This window comes from Protopterus annectens, chromosome 1.part2 (genome assembly GCF_019279795.1).
Source record: "Protopterus annectens isolate FY-2018-M chromosome 1.part2, PAN1.0, whole genome shotgun sequence".
Taxonomy (NCBI): Eukaryota; Metazoa; Chordata; order Ceratodontiformes; family Protopteridae; genus Protopterus; species Protopterus annectens.
The window spans coordinates 479,943,314-479,962,125 of NC_056727.1; the positions used below are offsets into that span (position 1 = coordinate 479,943,314).

Sequence of the window (18,812 nt, forward strand, 5' to 3'; positions counted from 1 at the left end):
GGACAAAGTTTTCTAACCAAAGGAGTCCCAGTAGATGCTATGGTGGTGGCGGCAGCTACCAAGAAGCAACTCTGAGACATCTTCTTCTGTGCATCTGCCGAACAAGGAGTCTCATACAATGGACAGATATGGAAAGCACAACTTTTCTTCAGCAACCTTTACGCTTAGATCACTGAATTATTTGACACATTTTACTAGACTTCAGCAGGATCTTTTGAAGGAGCTAGGAGATATACCCTCCAAGGTTCAGTAGCTGAAGGGGTATCAGAGAAGGTTTCCTCTCAGCTCTCCACCTTAAATTCAGTAGTCAACTCCTCCATGAGACTCATTTCATATGCAGCGGATAGAGCAAGCAGAGCAGTAAGTTCAGGAATTGCCCTAAGGAGACATTCCTGGATATGCTTGTGTGACTTTGCGAAGCCCTTTAAATCTTCTTTTGTAAAAGCCCCTTTTGATGGCTCGTCTTCATTTGAGCCAAAAGTTAGACACACTAACTAGGTGTGAACAAGAAGGAAAGACTCTCTCTGGCGTAGGAGTCTGTTTTTCACCTACCAGATCTTATCCAAAAGGTCAAAAAGGAAGAAAAGTGTGGTTTCGAAACTCCCAGAGAGTTGTGTGATTCTTCCCCCAGGGGCAGAGGGAAAGGTAGTAATGGAAGACGCTGGCCACATGGTAGAGGGGGGGGTCCGTAAATCAGGACAACAGGGAATCCTTTCTTAGTCCTTTCAGTGCTCCTGAAGCGAGGCCCACCTGTCCATCTCTGGAGGCAGTCGGGGGCTCCTTATCTTTGTACCCAGAAGGCTGGCTAATGGTAACAAAAGACAAAGGGCATAGCAAAATTAATTTAAAATGGGTGGCAAAAGCCAAACGTTCCCTGGCTAGGCTTATAAATGCCCCAGGGCAGATAGCCTAGTATGAATCTATGAACAAGTGGGTACAAAGCATCATATCCAGAGGTTACTCCATATACTTTTCCTTCCCCATCCCAAACATAAAAAATATCCCAGACGTTCCACCCAGTCAGAGGGAACAGGCAATTCTAGAAATGCAAAAGTTGCTAGACAAGAGTCATCCAAACAGTCCCCGCACACCAAATAGGATCCGGAACCTACTCAAGATTCTTTTTATTTCTAAAGAAAACAGGAAACTGGAGACCTATCCTGGATCTCAGCAACTTAAACAAATCAATAAAAAAGTCAAAGTTCTGGATGGTAGCACTGCAGTCTGTACTCCTGTTTCTGGGACAAGATGATTGGATGTGCTCTTTAGACCTCCAGGATGTGTACTACCTCATAAAAATGGACAGGCTATCTAGGAATCATCTGCTCTTTCAGCTAGGAACCAGTCACTACCAGTTTTGAGCTCTGCCCTTTTTCCTCATTACAGCCCCCAGAGTGTTCACCAAGTGTATGGCAGTAGTCGCGGCTCACTTGAGACACCTAGGATTCTGAGTGTTTCCGTACCCAGATGACTGGCTCCTAACCGCCACTACCGATCATCTACTAACAAAAGTGAGAGACACCACCTTGCATCTCTGCTCTATCCTAGGGATCACAATAAACTACACAAAATCTGCCTTGTAGCCATCTCAGCATATCGTTTTTATAGGAGTAGATTTATATACAACAGAAATGATGGCCAGACTTCCTTTGGAAGGGGTTGAAGTTCTACGAAGTCAGGTCCAAAACCTTTAAAAGGAAAAAGTACAAGCAAGGACAGTTCTGAAAGTTTGGGAGACCATGGCAGCAGCAATAACCCTGATCCCATTAGCACGTCTGCACATGAGAATTCTGCAGTGGCTACTGTCCACTCAGTGGTCCATGCAGGAACTACCCATGTCCCACCAAATACTTTTAATGGAATCTTGCAAGAAGGACCTGAGTTGGTGGCTTTACTCCACTCATGTGACATTAGGTCGACCTTTTGTACTTCCCCAACCACTGGCCACAGTGACCACGGATGCTTCTCAGATGGGGGGGGGGCATTATCTGGGGAATATACAGTCCAAGGCACTTGGTAGGATCACAAAGCCCATTTGCACATAAATGTCCTAGAGATGAGAGTGGTGCTTTTAGCATTGCAAGCATTCCAGGACTTTCTTCCGCTGGGAACTCTTGCAATACTGACAGACCACATGTCAGTTGTGTGGTACATAAACAAACAAGCAGGAACCAGATCTTACCCCCTTTGTCGGGATGACCTGAGAGTATGGCAGTGGGCAACCTCCTTCCAATGCTTTCTGGTAGCAACACACATCCTGGGGAAATCCAGTGTGATAGACAAACTCAGCAGAGCTATTCTGATGCCTCATGAGTGGCCCTAAAACAAGAAGTGATGGAAAACGTTTTCTGCAAATGGGGCCATCCTTGCTGCAACTTTTTTGCCACATCCATAAGCACCAGATGCCGCAACTACTTTGACTTGATCCTGCCTCTGGGGGAGCCACCAAGGGATGCACTTGTTCACAATTGTCCCTCAGGTCTCTTCAATGCCTTTCCTTCCTTTCCATTGATACCCAAAGTTCTCCAGAAAGCCAAGTACTTGGGAAGGAACTTGATAATCATTGCCCCATACTGGCATTGTCAAATCTAGTTTCACTTTCTGTGGCCTCATCTTCAGGAGGAGCCATGGATTTTGGACCCAGTTCCGGACCTCCTAACTCATGCATCAGGGATGCTCCACCACCCTTCAAACCCTCAAACTGACAGCTTGCTGCTCCGATTCCAACTGTGGCCAGGCTGCCTAACCTTTCTCCGTCAGTGAAATGGGTGTATATTATATTCTTGAAAGCCGACAATATCGAAGCTGATATTGTCGACACGAGAATAGCGAAAGCGGAGAACATTGAACATGTAAACGGAAATCTCTGTAAGGGGAGATTTCCATTTACTGCAATGTAGTGTGGTCTTGGAGTTGGTATATTTAAGTAGCGGGGGTTGTGGGGGGGTGCAGGGGGGCTTGCCCCCCTGCTTTAACCCGTTAGGGTACTTTTTTCTTTTTGTTGTTTTTATAAGTTCGATGTTTGAAGACATCAACCATATGGTGTCGACCATATGGTGTTTGATGTTTTCAATCGTCAGTCTTATAATATAGACCCCAGTGAAACGTATCCTGATTTCCTCTCATAAGGCTTCGATGATAAAGTTATATAGAAGCAAATGGAAAATATTTTCCTTATGGGCGTTAAATAATCACATTGATCCTTTTTCTGCCCCAATAGCTTCCATTCTTGAATTCTTAGCAAAGCTATTTAATGAAGGTGCTCCTGCAGCTACTATTCGAGTTCAGTTAGGAGTGATATCTAATTTCCATTTAGGTGAATCAGGCCCAAATGTGATGTCCCACAGACTTTGCAAAGTTTTTTTAAAGGTACTGTTTTATTAAGACCACCCATTAAAGTCCCTCCAGCACCATGGGACCCGAATTTTGTCTTAACCCATTTGATTTTCCCCCATTCGAGCCTGCATCAACTTGCAATTTCAAGTACTTGACTTGGAAGGCAATTTTATTGATTGCCATTACTTTTGCTAGAAGAGTTTCAGAGCTGCAAGCATTGTCAAAAAAGCCCCCCTGCATGCTTTTCCACAAAGACAGAGTATCCCTACGTACAAACCCATCCTTTCTACCCAAAGTATGCTCAGAATCTAATTTAATCCAATCCATAGAACTACCATTTCCCCCCCCCAACTATGAGAATAAGACATAATATATGTTGCACCAACTGGACATACATAAGCAATTACGTTTTTACTTACATAGGACAAAGGACTTCAGAAAATCTGACCAATTATTTGTATCCTTTTCGGACTCAAAGAAAGGTGCTCCTGTGTCTAAAGTTACTCTTTCGAAATGGCTGTCAGATTGTATTACCTTTACTTACAAATCTCAAAACAAAGACCTTCCCCATAAAGTAAAAGTTCATTCTACAAGTGCTATTGCAACCTCTTCTGCCTTTCAGGCGAGACTACCTATTGATGCCATTTGTGCTGCAGCAACATGTATAAGGCCACATACCTTTATCACTCATTGCAAAGTCGATTTCACCTCCAGAAACAGGGCCTCATTTGGGTCCACTGTTCTGAAGAATGTTCTCCCTTGAGCCACCCAAGAAAGATGGTGCAAGAGATGCTGTCCCAACCTGCTAAGAATGAAGGCGAGATAGGACAACATCACATAAAGAAGTTTTCTACTCTCTGTAATGTTCCATGTGTGTTCTCCATCTCACCTTCATTCTTACATCCCACCCTCCTTCCCCCCAGACCTTGGCTCCTGGAAGACAGAGCCAATGCAATTGGCTATTAATGTTCCCTGACCTTCTTGATTGCTCTATGAGGTATTCAGTGATTATTATTTAGTATCTTAGTTATATCTACAAACAAGATCTGGGGAGCTCTCGTAATGCATGAATGGGTTAGGGTTTTCAGCCATGAGCTAGTGGAAGACCTCGAGCTTTTGTATTAGGCCAAGTCGGACCTGATGTTAGGATCCAAACCCAACCTGCTAAGAATGAAGGCAAGATGGACAACACACATGGAGCATTATGGTGAGTACATAACTTCTTTTTATTCGAAGTATCTCAGAGTATGTAAAACTACTTGCAGTGTGTGCTTATTACTGTGCATATATTTCAAAAAGTTTATTGTGTGTAAAGTGCAACTATTTTGTGCAATCCAGTCAAAACATAGCTATTTTAAAAAGTTCTTATGCTGGGTGTGTCTGTTTGCAAAGTGTCGCCATTACAAAGTGCTTTCTGTACTGTAAAGAGTTGCTTAGCAAGGTACCACCATTTTGGGAACATTTCAGTGTGCTGTATGCAGTCATGTGCAAACTGCTAATACTTCAAAAGCTGTTGAATTTTGGGCAACAGAAGTTAGAGTTATTCACATTGTACAGTTGCTTGATATATTTCTTGCATTGATAAAAACTGTTTCTTACAAAAGATTACAAGAGTATTACAGTGCTCGTGAAGTACTCATTCACATCATAAAGTTCTCGAAAGTTTCTTAAAGTGATGGAGCGTGACTCTAGCATTCCTGCCTTTATCGATAAGAAATTTCAAGCGATTACTTTAGCATTTCTATCTTTACCAATTCCAAAATTTAGTGAGTGGTGATAAATGACTAGCATTTCTGCCTTTACCAATCAAAGATTCTGTAAAACATTGAAAAGTCCGAGAAATTATTCCGCAAAGCTCTGTAAAGCATTGAAAAGGCTATTTGCCAAGTTCCGTAAAGCATTGAAAGCCCGAGAAAGTTATTTCTTATAACACAGTAAAGCATCGAGAAATCTGAAAAGTCATTTCGCAAAGTGCAATAAAGCATCAAGAAGCCCGAGAAGTTTATTTCGCAAAGTCCAGTTATTCGAAAGTAATACAAGTTTGTTCATTTGCATAATTCCAATAAGCTCAGAGCACAAAAGCATTAAGTTATTTTTATGCCAGTTACCTGTGTGTGTGTGTGTGTGTGTGTGTGTGTGTGTGTGTGTGTGTGTGTGTGTGTGCGTGCGTGCGTGTGTGTGCGTGTGTGTGTGTGTGTGTGTGTGTGTGTGTGTGTGTGTGTGTGTGTGTGTGTGCTTATTTGCAAGACCCTTCGCTGGTATGTATTAATATGGCAGATGGATTTCAAAAACCCCAACCACTTGTGTTTGATCAGAATATTGCAGAGAACTGGAGAATATTTGAACAAGAGTACGACATTTTCATACAGGCAGCTTATGCAGATAGAGATGCACGTGCCAGGGCATTCATTTTAAATCTAGCAGGATCTGATGCCATAGAAAAAGAGCGTTCATTTGTATATGCACCATCAGTGTATGAAGGTGACGGCACAGACCGCCATAAAGTTGTGCAAGCTGAATCAAGGGAAGACCCCGAATGTTTGAAGTGTAAGTTCAGAGAAATGTGCAATCCCCGGACGAATGTTACATTAGAGAGACATTTGTTTTACACAAGAGATCAGAAACCAGAGGAAACATTTGCAGCTTGTATAACTGACTTAAGAAACAGAGCTAAAACATGTTGGTTTGGTATTTAAAAGTTGAGCTGATAAATGACAGACGTGTGTGGTATTAATAGTGCTGCAGTGAGGAAGATTTTGCTTCATGACAGTGATTTGACATTAAGCAAAGCAGTAGAGATTTGTCAGATTCATGAGGTGACAGAAAGACACATGAATTAACTTGCAATTGATAAAAGCATAGTTTCTGTGTGCTCCAGAGCAAACGTAGATAGTATGCAACATGTGGCAAATAGGGACTGCCCGCACAGGCAGCCACAGGGTTTCCAAAGAAGGTACATGGCTTTCTAGAAATTTCTAGAAAAAGTGCAAGCTCCACCACCAGCTCAGTGCAACACAAATGTAAGTCAACAAAATCCAAATCTAGCTTTATTGTTAACTGTCACAACTGTGGTGCAAATCATGAGTCTAAAAGAGAAAAATGTCTAGCATATGGTCAGCAATGTCACAAGTGCAAAAAATGGAACCATTTCCAAAAGTTTTGCAAATCAAGTAAGCCTCACACAATTGTAAAGAAAGGTCACACAAAAAGGCAAGTTGATCAGGTAGAGCCAAAACAGTCAGCTTTCTATGTAGATGGTGTATCAGTGCTTGAAGAAAGTTGATGCAGTAAACTTATTAACAAGGAATGAAGTATTTTGTTTGGCTTGGAGTAATGGAAGATCCACAAAGTTCAAAGTAGACACTGGGTCAAAGTGTAATGTTGTATCATCAGACACATTTGCAAAACTGAGAATCAGCTAACAACTCAGTGTAACCAGCAGTGCAAGACGTGTTGCTTATGGAGGTGAAGACATTCAAACTGAAGATTCAGTAATACTTTCATGTTATTTGGCCAAGAACTGTTGCAATTTGTCATTCTATGTGGTCCAACAACCAGTGCAGTCTTTACTGGGTCTCAAAGATAATTTGAGAATGAATTTGCTTACTTTTACTAAAGAAGATCATCATGTGAGTGCAGTTCTGTGTTCCAAATTTTCCAAAGCCATTTTCTCAGAGTATGCTGATGGTTTCGATGGCAAATTGGACAAACTTCCATTTGTGTATTCCATGAAGTTAGACCCCGAGATCACTGTATTAGTCAGACCAGCAAGAAGAGTTCTGATAACAATGCATAATTAAGTTAAAGCACAGTTGGATAAGATGGTGCAACAAGGTGTGATTTGTCCATTCCCAGAACCAGCAGAATGGGTGACGTCCATGGTTTTCCACTCACAAAAAAGACTCAGAAGAAATCAGAATTTGTATTGATCCTAGAGATTTGAACAAAGTATTAAAAAGACAATACCATCCAATGAGCACAGTTGAGGAAGTTGCAGCTCTAATACCGAATGCCACTGTATTTTTTCTTTTGGATGCAGAGAGTTCATTTTGGCAAGTGATGCTTGACCACAGATCCTCATTTCTAACTACTTTTGGTATGCTGTTTGGCAGATACAGATTCCTAAGGCTGCCATCTGGAATAAATTCTGCAAGTGAAGTCTTTCAGCGTGCAATGGAACAAATTTTTTCAGGTTATCCTTGTGCCATAATAGTAGATTATCTTTTAGTTCGAGGCAGTGGTGAAGCAGAGCATGACAGAAACCTCAAGAACATTCTAGACAGAGCATGAAAAGTAAACTTAAAGTTCAGTCCTTTGAAATGCAAATTCAGACTTCCAGAAGTTACACACGTAGGTAATTTGTTTATAAATACAGACTTGAGACCTGACCCAACCAAAGAAACAGGTATTCTAGAGATGTCAGCACCAGACTTCAGTGAGTTGACAGCACCTTTGAGAGAGCTAACATGAAAAAACATTATATGGTCATGGTTGGATCATCATCAGAAGGCATTTGATGACCTTAAGCAGAAAATTGCCACCCCACTTATATTAAGATAACTGTGATGTGAATAAACCAGTTATTCTTTCTTGTAATGCTTCAAAATTTGGTCTTGGCGTAGTTATTCTTCAAGAGGGCAGATCAGTAGCCTATGCATCTAGGACACTAACTCAAAGAGAGATGCATTATGCTCAAATTGAGAAAGAGCTTTTTGCGATAGTATTCACGTGTTCAAGTTTCACAAATATATTTATGGTCAAGATATCCAGATTAAAACTGATCATCAACCTCTAGTTACTATTCTAAAGAAGCCTATGAATTCTGCTCCAGCGAGATTACAAAGACTGATGCACAAGTTGCAAAAGTACAATTTCACAATGGTCTACACTAAAGGTAAATTGCTATATCTGACTGATACCTTATCCAAATCACCTAGAAGTACAGGAGAACAGAGACTGATGCAGAGAATTTTGACTTTGATGTAATGTCAGTGCGTAATTTTTCTACCACTAGACTTGAGAGTTGCGACATCACACTGCGAATTATCCAATTTCACAAATGCTTAATCACTACATCAGTGTCGGATGGCTGTCAAAGCAATGTAGTTTATCACTTGAGGTGCAAGCATATTTTTCTTACAGAAATAAATTGTTGATGGAGGATGGCATTATTATCAAAGGTCCTAAAATTGTTGTTCCTACTTCCTTACAGCGAAAATATATTCAGATTTTGCATTGTGGTTACCCAGGTTTATCATCCACTAAGAGAAGGGCAAGAGAATTAGTATTTTGGCCTTCATTATCAAAAGACATTGATAGCATTCGTTCTTCTTGTTCAATATGTAATAGTACCAGACTGCATTTGCAAAGAGAACCGCTTCAGCTGAGTTCAGTTCTTGAACTACCTTGGTGTACAGTAGCAACTGATATCTTTGAGTGGAACAATCAGCACTGTTTGGTTTTGGTAGACTGTTATTCAAATTGGTTTAAGATTGATCTGCTACCAAACGTAACTTTGACAGCTGTTATTACTAAGTTGAAACATCATTTTCTCAGTTCATGGTAGTCAACACAAAACTTTTTTCTGACAATGGTACTCAATTCACTAGCCAGTTATTTCAGAAATTTGCAAAAGAATGGGACTTTGTACATGTCACTAGTAGTCCTAAATATCCTCAATCAAATGGTCTACCTGAACAAGCTATACAGAGTGCAAAGCAATTACTTAAAAAGTCAAAACATGACAATACCAATATATTCTTGAATTTGCTTAATCTCAGAAACATACCTTGTGATGATATTCTTGGCTCACCTGCTCAAAGATTACTTTCCAGACAAACTAAAACTATGCTACCTATTTCATCAAGTTTGTTGCAGCCTAAACCTAAGAACAATAAAACCATCAAGGCTCAATTGTTTAAGAAGCATAATATCCAGAAATTTAGTTACAACAGATCGAGCAGATTACTTCATTCATTGAGGGAAGGAGAGACGGTACGAATTCAAACAAAAGGCTTTGATCGAATAGGACAGATTACAGGTATCTGTGCCGAGCCGAAATCCTATTTGATAAGCTCCAAGGAAGGGTATGGAGTATAGGAGGAATTGCAGACATCTTTTTCCTGTACCAAAATTATCATCATTGTAGTCACATTTTATCTGTGATGCAAACTCTAAATCAGACTGAGTCAGGCATTATTTCTTAACCAGAATGTGTTCAAAAGTCTGATTCTGTTCCAGAAAGTGATTTGAACATTTCACAGGTCAACCATTTTGCAGAGACTGTCCCGCTTGCTAAATCTAATTCCTGGTTTTATGTCACACTATATGGATGAGTTTCTAAGTCTATTGTGAAATACGCAACAATGTGGACTTGATTTTGTGTGTGTGTGTGTGTGTGTGTGTGTGTGTGTGTGTGTGTGTGTGTGTGTGTGTGTGTGTGTGTGTATGTGTCTACATAGTATTGTATAATGCATGTCTATAGATTACCTGTGATTTCTGCATGCCAAATAATCTCATGACAAATTACATGATGTATTCCTCAACGAGGGAGGATGTAGATCAGAGTGTAATGTGTATGTGCTATATATTTAAGATGCATGCGAGGCTGTGCGTGCACGTATAAATTCCAGAAAAGTGCAATCCCTAGATCCATTTTGTAGAAGCGACCAGAGAGGTAGCATGTATGATCACAGTTATTAGTTTGTATACAAGTTACTTAAGTCATAGTCAGTAAACCTCTGTAGTGATGTGTTTGTATAGAATAAAGCTGCTTAAACAGAATCCACGAAGACTCATTTATTTGTGTACCAACATGAAAGCGACAGACACTATGCCAGCTGCTGCCAGCATGTAGGAATGTAAGTACTTAATTGATATATATATATGTGTGTGTGTGTGTGTGTGTGTGTGTGTGTGTGTGTGTGTGTGTGTGTGTGTGTGTGTGTGTGTGTGTGTGTGTGTGTGTGTGTGTGTCTATATACGTATATGTTAGAGGCATAGATGCTCTAAATTGTCCCTGATTTCAAAGAATGTCTCTGATTTTTTGGCTTGTATTTACATCTGTTCCTCTTAAAGTTTGTGGGGGTTTTTTGGCAAATCAATGATGACTGCAGTCATTAAATAATGATAGCAAACATGTGAGCTTCATACTTAAGAGCCTTCAAACAAAGCAAGCAAATACAGTTATTTTAGCATGTTTCTAAGTATATAAAGGCAGCAGCTTTTCCTGATTTTGATCCTTTGTCAATCATTATTTTTATCTCTCGCCTTGAATCTTGAGCTAACAGGTTGAATGTGTGGGGGAGGGTTTTGGTGGGCTGCACACTGTATTCTAAGAGCAGTGAGCTGAGAGAATAAATTCTTTTGTGGCAATTATTTATGAAATCTTTCATTTGACTCAGTCAAACATTTGAAGTGTACAGTCACATGTATATACTCTCACATATGTGTGTATTTGTATAGTTATACATTGAGGACTTAGATGCTCTCAACTGTCCATGATTTAACAGAATATCTCTGATTTTTGCCTTAATTTTAGTCTATTTCTCATAGAGTGTGTGACTCTTCTGACAAATCAGTGAGGATGGTAGTCATTAAATAATCATGGCAAACATTCAGGTTTCAGACTTCATGGCCCTCGTAAAAGGCATACTAATGCAATCCCTGTTATTATAACACATTTCTAAGTCTGTAAAGGCAGTTGCAGTCTCTGATTTTGGTGTTTTGTCCATTATTATGTGAAGCTTTCTCCTAGATTCTTAAGCTCAGAAGTTGAGAGGTATATGACAGTGGGGATCAGTGGCTTGTACAGTGTATTCTGACAGCAGTGAACTGAGAGGACAAATTCCTGTGTGGAAGTTATTTATGTATTCATTTGATGTAACCAAACATCTGTGGTATACAGTCACAGTCATAGAAATGGCTGTAACTTATGGTCAAATCAGTGTGCAGGAATATGAATGTATGTGTGGAGGGAATAGGTGCTCTCAGCTGTCCCTCATTTCACAGAATGTCTCGGATTTTTTTTTTGTCTCATATTTTGGTCTGTTCCTCATATAGTTTGTGACTTTTTTGACAAATTAGTGAAACTTACAGTCACTGAGTAATGATGATAGACATTTGAGTTTCACACGTAGCCTTCATAAAAGCATTCTTGTAGCACATTTCTTTGTATATAATGGCAATAGTTGTCCCTGATTTTGGTCCCTTGTCCACATTACCTTTTAGCTTTCTCCTTGATTCTTGAGTTAACAGGTTGAGAGGTATGTCGGGGGGGGGGGGGGTCAGTGGTTTGCACTCTGTATTCTGATGGCAGTTAATTAAGAAGATAAGTTCCTGTCCAGCAGTTATGTATGCATTATTGCGTTTGACCACAATCAAACATCTGAGGTGTATAGTTATCCAATTGGCTTTAATCGATTATCACATCTGTACACATGCATGAGCAAGGGATAAAATAAATTACTGTAACCCATTTTTATTTTATTACAATTTGATATCTGAAGCAGACGCAGTCAGTTTAATTACTATGTACAAGTTCTGTTTGTGGATGAAAGTGATACAGTTATTTGTTCAAGTTAAGCAGTGATCATTCTGGCTTTGCAGAAGGAGAGATAAACTCTGTGTGTGTGTGTGTGTGTGTGTGTGTGTGTGTGTGTGTGTGTGTGTGTGTGTGTGTGTGTGTGTGTGTGCGTGCGTGCGTGCGTGTGTGTGTGTGTGTGTGTGTGTGTGTGCGTGTGTGCGTGTGTGAGACTCCAGCTGGAATACTTTACTGTGGTTTTGTCTTTGAACACAATCATAAATCTAAGGGGCTGGCATCAGTCTGTATTCCAATAGTGTAGCTAGAACATAGAATAAAATTCCTGTATCAATCAGGTCTATCGTACACTTTCATCTTTTCAAACCATTACTAAAAGACTTCCTTTCTGCCTCCTAGCTTTGTCCATGTTTCTCATCTCTAACACCCATCATCACCTTTCTTATACCTCCCTTTAAAGCACTAAATCACTTAACCTGCTTATGCCTTTCTAATGATCACTTTATTGTACTCGTTAAACTACTATATCAACTACTAATTAGCACAACCAATTTACTATTCTATCACTACTTCTCTATTAACACTCAAACTTGCTTATAGGTTCATATGTTCATAGGTGTGTACTAGGCTAATGACCCTGGATCCTTTACAAGCCAAGCCCATAGGATTACCCTGGCATCTTGCCACTCGACCTTAGTTCCCAGTGCCTCTGTCGATTAGAGCCACTGGAGTGATCCCCGGGGTGAATTTTCTATTTCCCATCCACTCATCAAAATTTCTCTTGAAGAGAGTCAGTGAGGTGCTCTGTTTGACATGTATGGGAAGTCTATTCCATAGCATCGGGAATCTCTGGGTTATGAACCTGTCCCTCCAGCATGTTCTGTTGATTGTGGTAATGAGATTGAGTTCTCTGGAGCATGTGGTGCGGAGGGATTTCTTTAGATGTAGCATTTCTAACAGAGCTGGGTCAGACATGGCTCTGTAAGTCAAGTAGAGATCGCCTCTGAGTAGGCGATATGAGACACATAATCTTCTGTAATACCTCACTCTATTGTATTCTTAAATTACTCTTATCTATCTTATTCTGTCTATAAAGTATCAATACAAGATTTGTGAATTTAATGTTTTTGAATATTAATACAAATTTTATTATGCTATGTATTCACTGAAACTGCCTTATAAAATTTGTTATAAATATCGATTGCCTAAATATGATACCTTGGAGCTTTTCTCCACGGACCTGCACTGAAAATGGGCACCTGTGCCCAGTCAGACTTTCCCAGTAAACAAATGTCAATAAATAAATAAGGTGTAAGTAGGCAATAAAATGCCTGTAATTGATGAGCATAGGGAATTGTCTGTGATGTAAATGACTGTATATGTGAAGGAGGGGTTGCAGTGTATCTAAAAGTGGCAATGTGGCCATAATATTTGCACTTTTCGTCAAAGTCAGACATCAGCTCTGTACTCAGGCTTTCTGAGAAAGATGTATGTGATAGCAACTGATCATTAGTACAGTGGTGTATTGAGTAGTGTTGCCATATAATGGCACGTGGTTCTCTGCTTAGGTTTTTGGCTGTGATCACTTTTTTGTGGAGGCTGCATGTACTTCCTGTCTATCTGTGTGTGTTTTATCCATGTACTTTGGTTTCTTCTCCCAGAACCTCAGCTGTATAATATATCCATCTGGCCATTTATGCTTTTACTTTCATCCCAATCCAACACCCAGTGAGTACAGAGATAACTATCTTTTTTTTTTTTTTTTTGGGGGGGGGGGGCAGGCACTATTTCCAGATAAGATTTATATATCCTTACATGTGTTTGTCTTTTCAGTTTATTGGGGAAGTACTATTTTGTTGGCTTTGAACAATAAAATTAGACACAACTTACTTTTCATATGAAAGGAAAAGTAAGACTGAATTTCTTTCCTTACTTAATATTTTTTATTCAGGCCATCATTAGATCAAAAAGTTCTTATAAAAACACTTTAAGAGACACCTCAGAGCATCTAAAACCCTATAAATTCTGGGGGCGAGTAATCCAGTTTCTTCCTCAAAACATTGCAGTGGACTCTTTGCCACTTGAGGCATGTTAAAAGGACTTAGGAAGGAGCTAAAAAGTGTAAGGCAAAGTGTGAAAAATAAAAGAACAAAAGTACTCTGGCAGGTTGATGTGCAGCCGGGATGGGAAAACAGTTGCGGGGGGGGGGGTGCTTGTATGCAGTGAGAGGCTCATGGAGTCCTTTGTAGAACAGGTTGAGCTTCTGTTTTCTCAGGATGGGTGTAGACTGGACTGCAGCATGTAAGCCATGATGGACATATCTCTAAGACTAGTATTTCACTTAAGTCATGCATGGAGCAATGTGCAATTTACTCCATTTCTTATATAAATGTAACTACAGGATTTGATTCTCGCTGTTGAAAGGGAAATCGGCTAGGCTTAAAATTGTCCACAAAGGCAGCTAGCCTAGTACATGCCTGTGAAACTATATAATAAATATGATTATTGTAATGTGCAGATATATTAGCAAGACATAGATTTTTCACATATTTCACATAAAACCATTGCCTGCAGCTTAGAGAAGGAAGCAGGATATAAGGAAAAAAGAAACAGATCAAATAAATTTTACACAGCTAGACCAGTAAAGAATATATCAGTCCTGGCATTGTACTTGCTATATTATAAATTATTTTTTATTTATTTTCATTGGTAACTATATAACTCTTCCCACTTCCAGGAGTAATGTGGGAAAATACTATTTATTTGGTATTCAGAATTTTTGTGGCACTTTCCAGCTATTACCCGGGTCACAGAATCACTTGGCAGTTAGTGACATTCATTTTTCAAAGATTTAGAATGTAAGAATTTTTGTTTGCATGCTAACAAAATTAATTGTATGTTTAAAGCATATATTATAGACCAGAAGAGTGTGAGTGTGTGTGTGTGTGTGTGTGTGTGTGTGTGTGTGTGTGTGTGTGTGTGTGTGTGTGTGTGTGTGTGTGTGTTTTTGACCCAGCATAGGAGACTAGCTTACAGGTATAAAATATTTTACTACGTCCTGTCTTTGAAGTACAGTGGGTAGCACAGCCAAGATGATATAAATATATTCACATGTGATGCTGTTTTTCAGATTATTCTCATCCCGGTATATACCAGACAGGTATATTGACATCTTTAAATAAATATATTAGTTTGTAGACCTCAACTGCCCCTAATTTGGAGGAATGTTTCTATTTTCAGGCCTGATTTACCCCCGCACAGGATGTCCCATTTTTGAAAATGTGTCAATATTTTCAGGCTTGATTTATCCCATTCACACAATTTTCTGTATTCCCCTTCATCGCATGTGATTTTTGAAGCGGTCTGGTACACAGAAAACCATACTATATGACCACCATACTAGTGGCAACAATAATTTAAAGAAAGAGGACACACATCTGACAACATTTTTTTTTCCTTAGGCAGAAGTAAATGGCCATGTGTGGTAGAATTTTGCAATACTGTTTATTAAAGTCTACAGATTTTACACCTGGTCTTTTGATAATGTGCTTTTATTTTTCCGTTATTTTTGTCACTTTTTGTTTTTTTAAACACAATTTTCAGAGTACTATCCCACATTCCTGCTGGAAGCCAGAAGAGTTCTGTGTTATTTGTTATTCAACTTTTATGCTAGTTAGATGTACAAATTTTTAGCTGGATGTGCATGCTTTTCAAGAGTCTTTGTTCCTATTTTTGATGTCTGCATGTTGAGAGGTATGCATTTGTCAAAACCCAGGCATCTGGGTGTGCATTTATTTGTTTGATTTTCTTTTGAAGTGTATAATGACAGTTTCTAAGTACTGTATAAATGTTGTTTGCATTACAGAACACCAGTAAAATACTATAAGGGGAAACAATGCACAGACTTAACATTTTATTATTCATAGAAAATTAAATATGACTAGCACATTTTTCCTATTTGTATGAACTAATGTCAGTTGGAATATTTCATGTTTTGTTTAAATATTTGTTTCATGATAAGAGCATAACCAAACATTTAAAACATTGTATATTTTAAGAAAGTGTGTAGCTGACACTTAAAAACTTTTAGGAATAAAACACCTCTTAGTGAAAGAAGCTTGCAGTAAGCTGTCATGTTTTAAAACCAATGCTTTGTTTCTTTTCAGGTATACCATTTCACATGAAAGCTTCTTCCATTTGTTGCAGTTAGTTGAAGACACTGTTAAGAAAGTTGGATCTGCACATTTATATCAAGCTAAGACCACAAACAGAGAAGACTTGAAGGAGCTCATAAGGTTAATTGCATTATTTTATTTCTGCATTATATTTTGGACTGATTTTAATTTTGCTTTAACATTTAATTACACAAGATGAGCTTAGGCATTTTCTTTTCTTGTCATATCTTTTTTCAAACACACTTGCAATTTTTTGTCACTAATTTGTATATGATCATCTTTGAAGACAAGTGTAGTACTTTATAACCAGGTGTATGTTTCTCATTTTATTTTACCTTATTAGTATAAATTGAAATTGCTGGCACTTTTTTCAAGTGTTTAAGGACAAACTAAGTATAAAGCAGTTATGGAATATTGCTAAACATATTAGAACTGATTAGAATATTTTTTAGATAACTGTAACTGCAACAGAGTAGGCTGCTGTTGTAAATGGTTGTGGTTTGTGATTTTTTTGCACACCAAAAGAAGCCTTTAGCATGAGTAAAGTGTAGCAGAAAGGTCAATGTTCATAGAAATGATTTCTGTCTGCAAGTAGCAAAATGTGGGTTTACCTTGCAACCTTGACATCGATAATGCAAACATACTAACTACTTTTGAGAGTGTGGGTTAGAGTGAAGAGGCTGTCAAATCCTGACTGATCAGTTTCTGAGGTTACACTTTGCAGGCACACACTGAAATACTAATCATTATAACTATTATTGTCACAGTTCATTCAAATCTGTTAACACTCTGCAGTTCATGATATTTTGCTGTTAATGTCTTACAGCCCTCAATGTAGCTGGTGCAGTAATCATCAGCAGAGCTAAGGCTTAGAAGTAGTTCTGCTGCTAACTGTGATGAATTACAGTTTGCAGAGGTGAGATCTGTGATTTTCCAGCATGCTTTTGATGATGTGAGCCACACTTGTGTTAGCAACAACACTAGATGGCTTACTCATTTTTAAACCTAATCACTTTTCACTTTCTTATTTCTGAACTGTTTACTGATTAACAGGTTTTAAGCATTGTATTATAAAGCAATGTACAGTAGCATGATATGTGGGTAATTATTTTCTATTCACATGGGGGCATTTTTTGGAAACAAGCTTACAGCATGGGTAAATGTATATCTTACCCATTCCCCTGCCACACACAAGTATATACACATATACATGTGTGTGTGTGTGTGTGTGTGTGTGTATATGTATGTATATATATATATATATATATATATATATGTGTGTGTGTGTGTGTGTGTGTGTGTGTGTGTATATATATATATATATATATATATGTGTGTGTGTGTGTGTGTGCATGTATATATATATATATATATATATATATATATGTGTGTGTGTGTGTGTGTGTGTGTGTGTATATATATATATATATATATATATATATATATATATATATGTGTGTGTGTGTGTATATATATATATATATATATAGATGGATGGATTATATACAAGTTGTTGAAAGACAACTTGCCGAATGGGAAAAAGCCAGTACAGCTGATTGAAAATCAGCTGAGCGAATGTACCTGCATTTTGTCTGTACGTGATCATGGTGTAATGGGCATCAGTGAATTTACCCTTTCTCCACTATAGTGCAGTCTCTGAGTTGGTATATGTAATTAGGAGGGGGTGTGGGGGGGCAGCATTTTTTTCAATTATCTGTTAGATCAGTTGTGGTAAATCAGTTGCCTTTCGATCTGATGAATTTTCAATGTATTGACATGTCTGTATTCTTGATTAATTTTGTCTCTGTCCACTAACAGGTACATACTTATAACTGTGACTATATTATTAGAGCACATTATTATAGTATAGTTTGTACCACTGGTGGAATGGCTGCTGCACTATCACTTTCTTTTCCATTTTGTAGTTTAAAGTTTTAGAACACTGAACTAACTGATAGAGATACTGATAGTGAGGTGGTATATTTTGGTCTGTGGGTTGAAGTGAAGCTTTTTTTTTTCCTCAACAAGGTTGTTGCCAAGCTTGGTGTTTCTTTGGTAGTAGTGGCAAGCTCATAAGGATGATAACCAAATACTTCTTTCCTTACATCTGGAAGTTATAAAATAACATCCCGCAATGCTCTTAAGTCACTCTTAATGGCATTAACTGTTCTGATCCACTGGATATCACAAATATACTGGCAAATGAATTCAGTGCTAACTTCACCCCAAAGAGATCTATACCAGACCCACTTATACCTAAACATCTAATACCTCCTATAATTACAGATGAACACTTGTTAAAAGTACTTTCCAAAACTGACAAAGCCTCTTTGGGACATGATAATATACTAGTGTGCTTGCTGAACAGCACTAATTATTCACTGGTGGGACCCTCTCTTATAATTGTTCAACTTGAACTTATCAAATGGCTTTGTCCCCAAGGTTTTCTGCACAGCAGTTTTGATGCCTGTTCACAAGGGACCCTGTGAATTATAGACCCATTAATCTAATGAGCCTCATATACAAGTCATATCTTATTAGATTTCAACTCTGCAAAAGTTTTGATTTGTTAAAGGTAGATTCTGTCTACTGAATCTGGTCATTTTTTTTGAAAGCTACAGACAGTGTTTAGACTGTCCATACAACATACCTCAACCTCGCCAGCATATTTGATTCTAAACCTTATACCACATAGCACATGCTGTACTAAGGGACAGAACTCACAATGTAAGGTTGGCAATGCACAACCTCAGAGAGCATGA

At 38.6% G+C, this 18,812-nt stretch overlaps 1 protein-coding gene across 3 annotated transcripts in view; it reads left to right on the plus strand.

Annotated features, from left to right (window-relative positions):
- The window catches only part of KIZ (kizuna centrosomal protein), a 1,514,946-nt gene that overhangs the window by 501,185 nt on the left and 994,949 nt on the right, over positions 1 to 18,812 (plus strand). For all 3 annotated transcript variants that reach the window (XM_044057131.1, XM_044057139.1, XM_044057146.1), the window contains one exon: positions 16,042 to 16,170. In XM_044057131.1, coding sequence (XP_043913066.1) covers positions 16,042 to 16,170 — 129 coding nt within the window. The remainder of the gene's footprint in view (positions 1 to 16,041; positions 16,171 to 18,812) is intronic.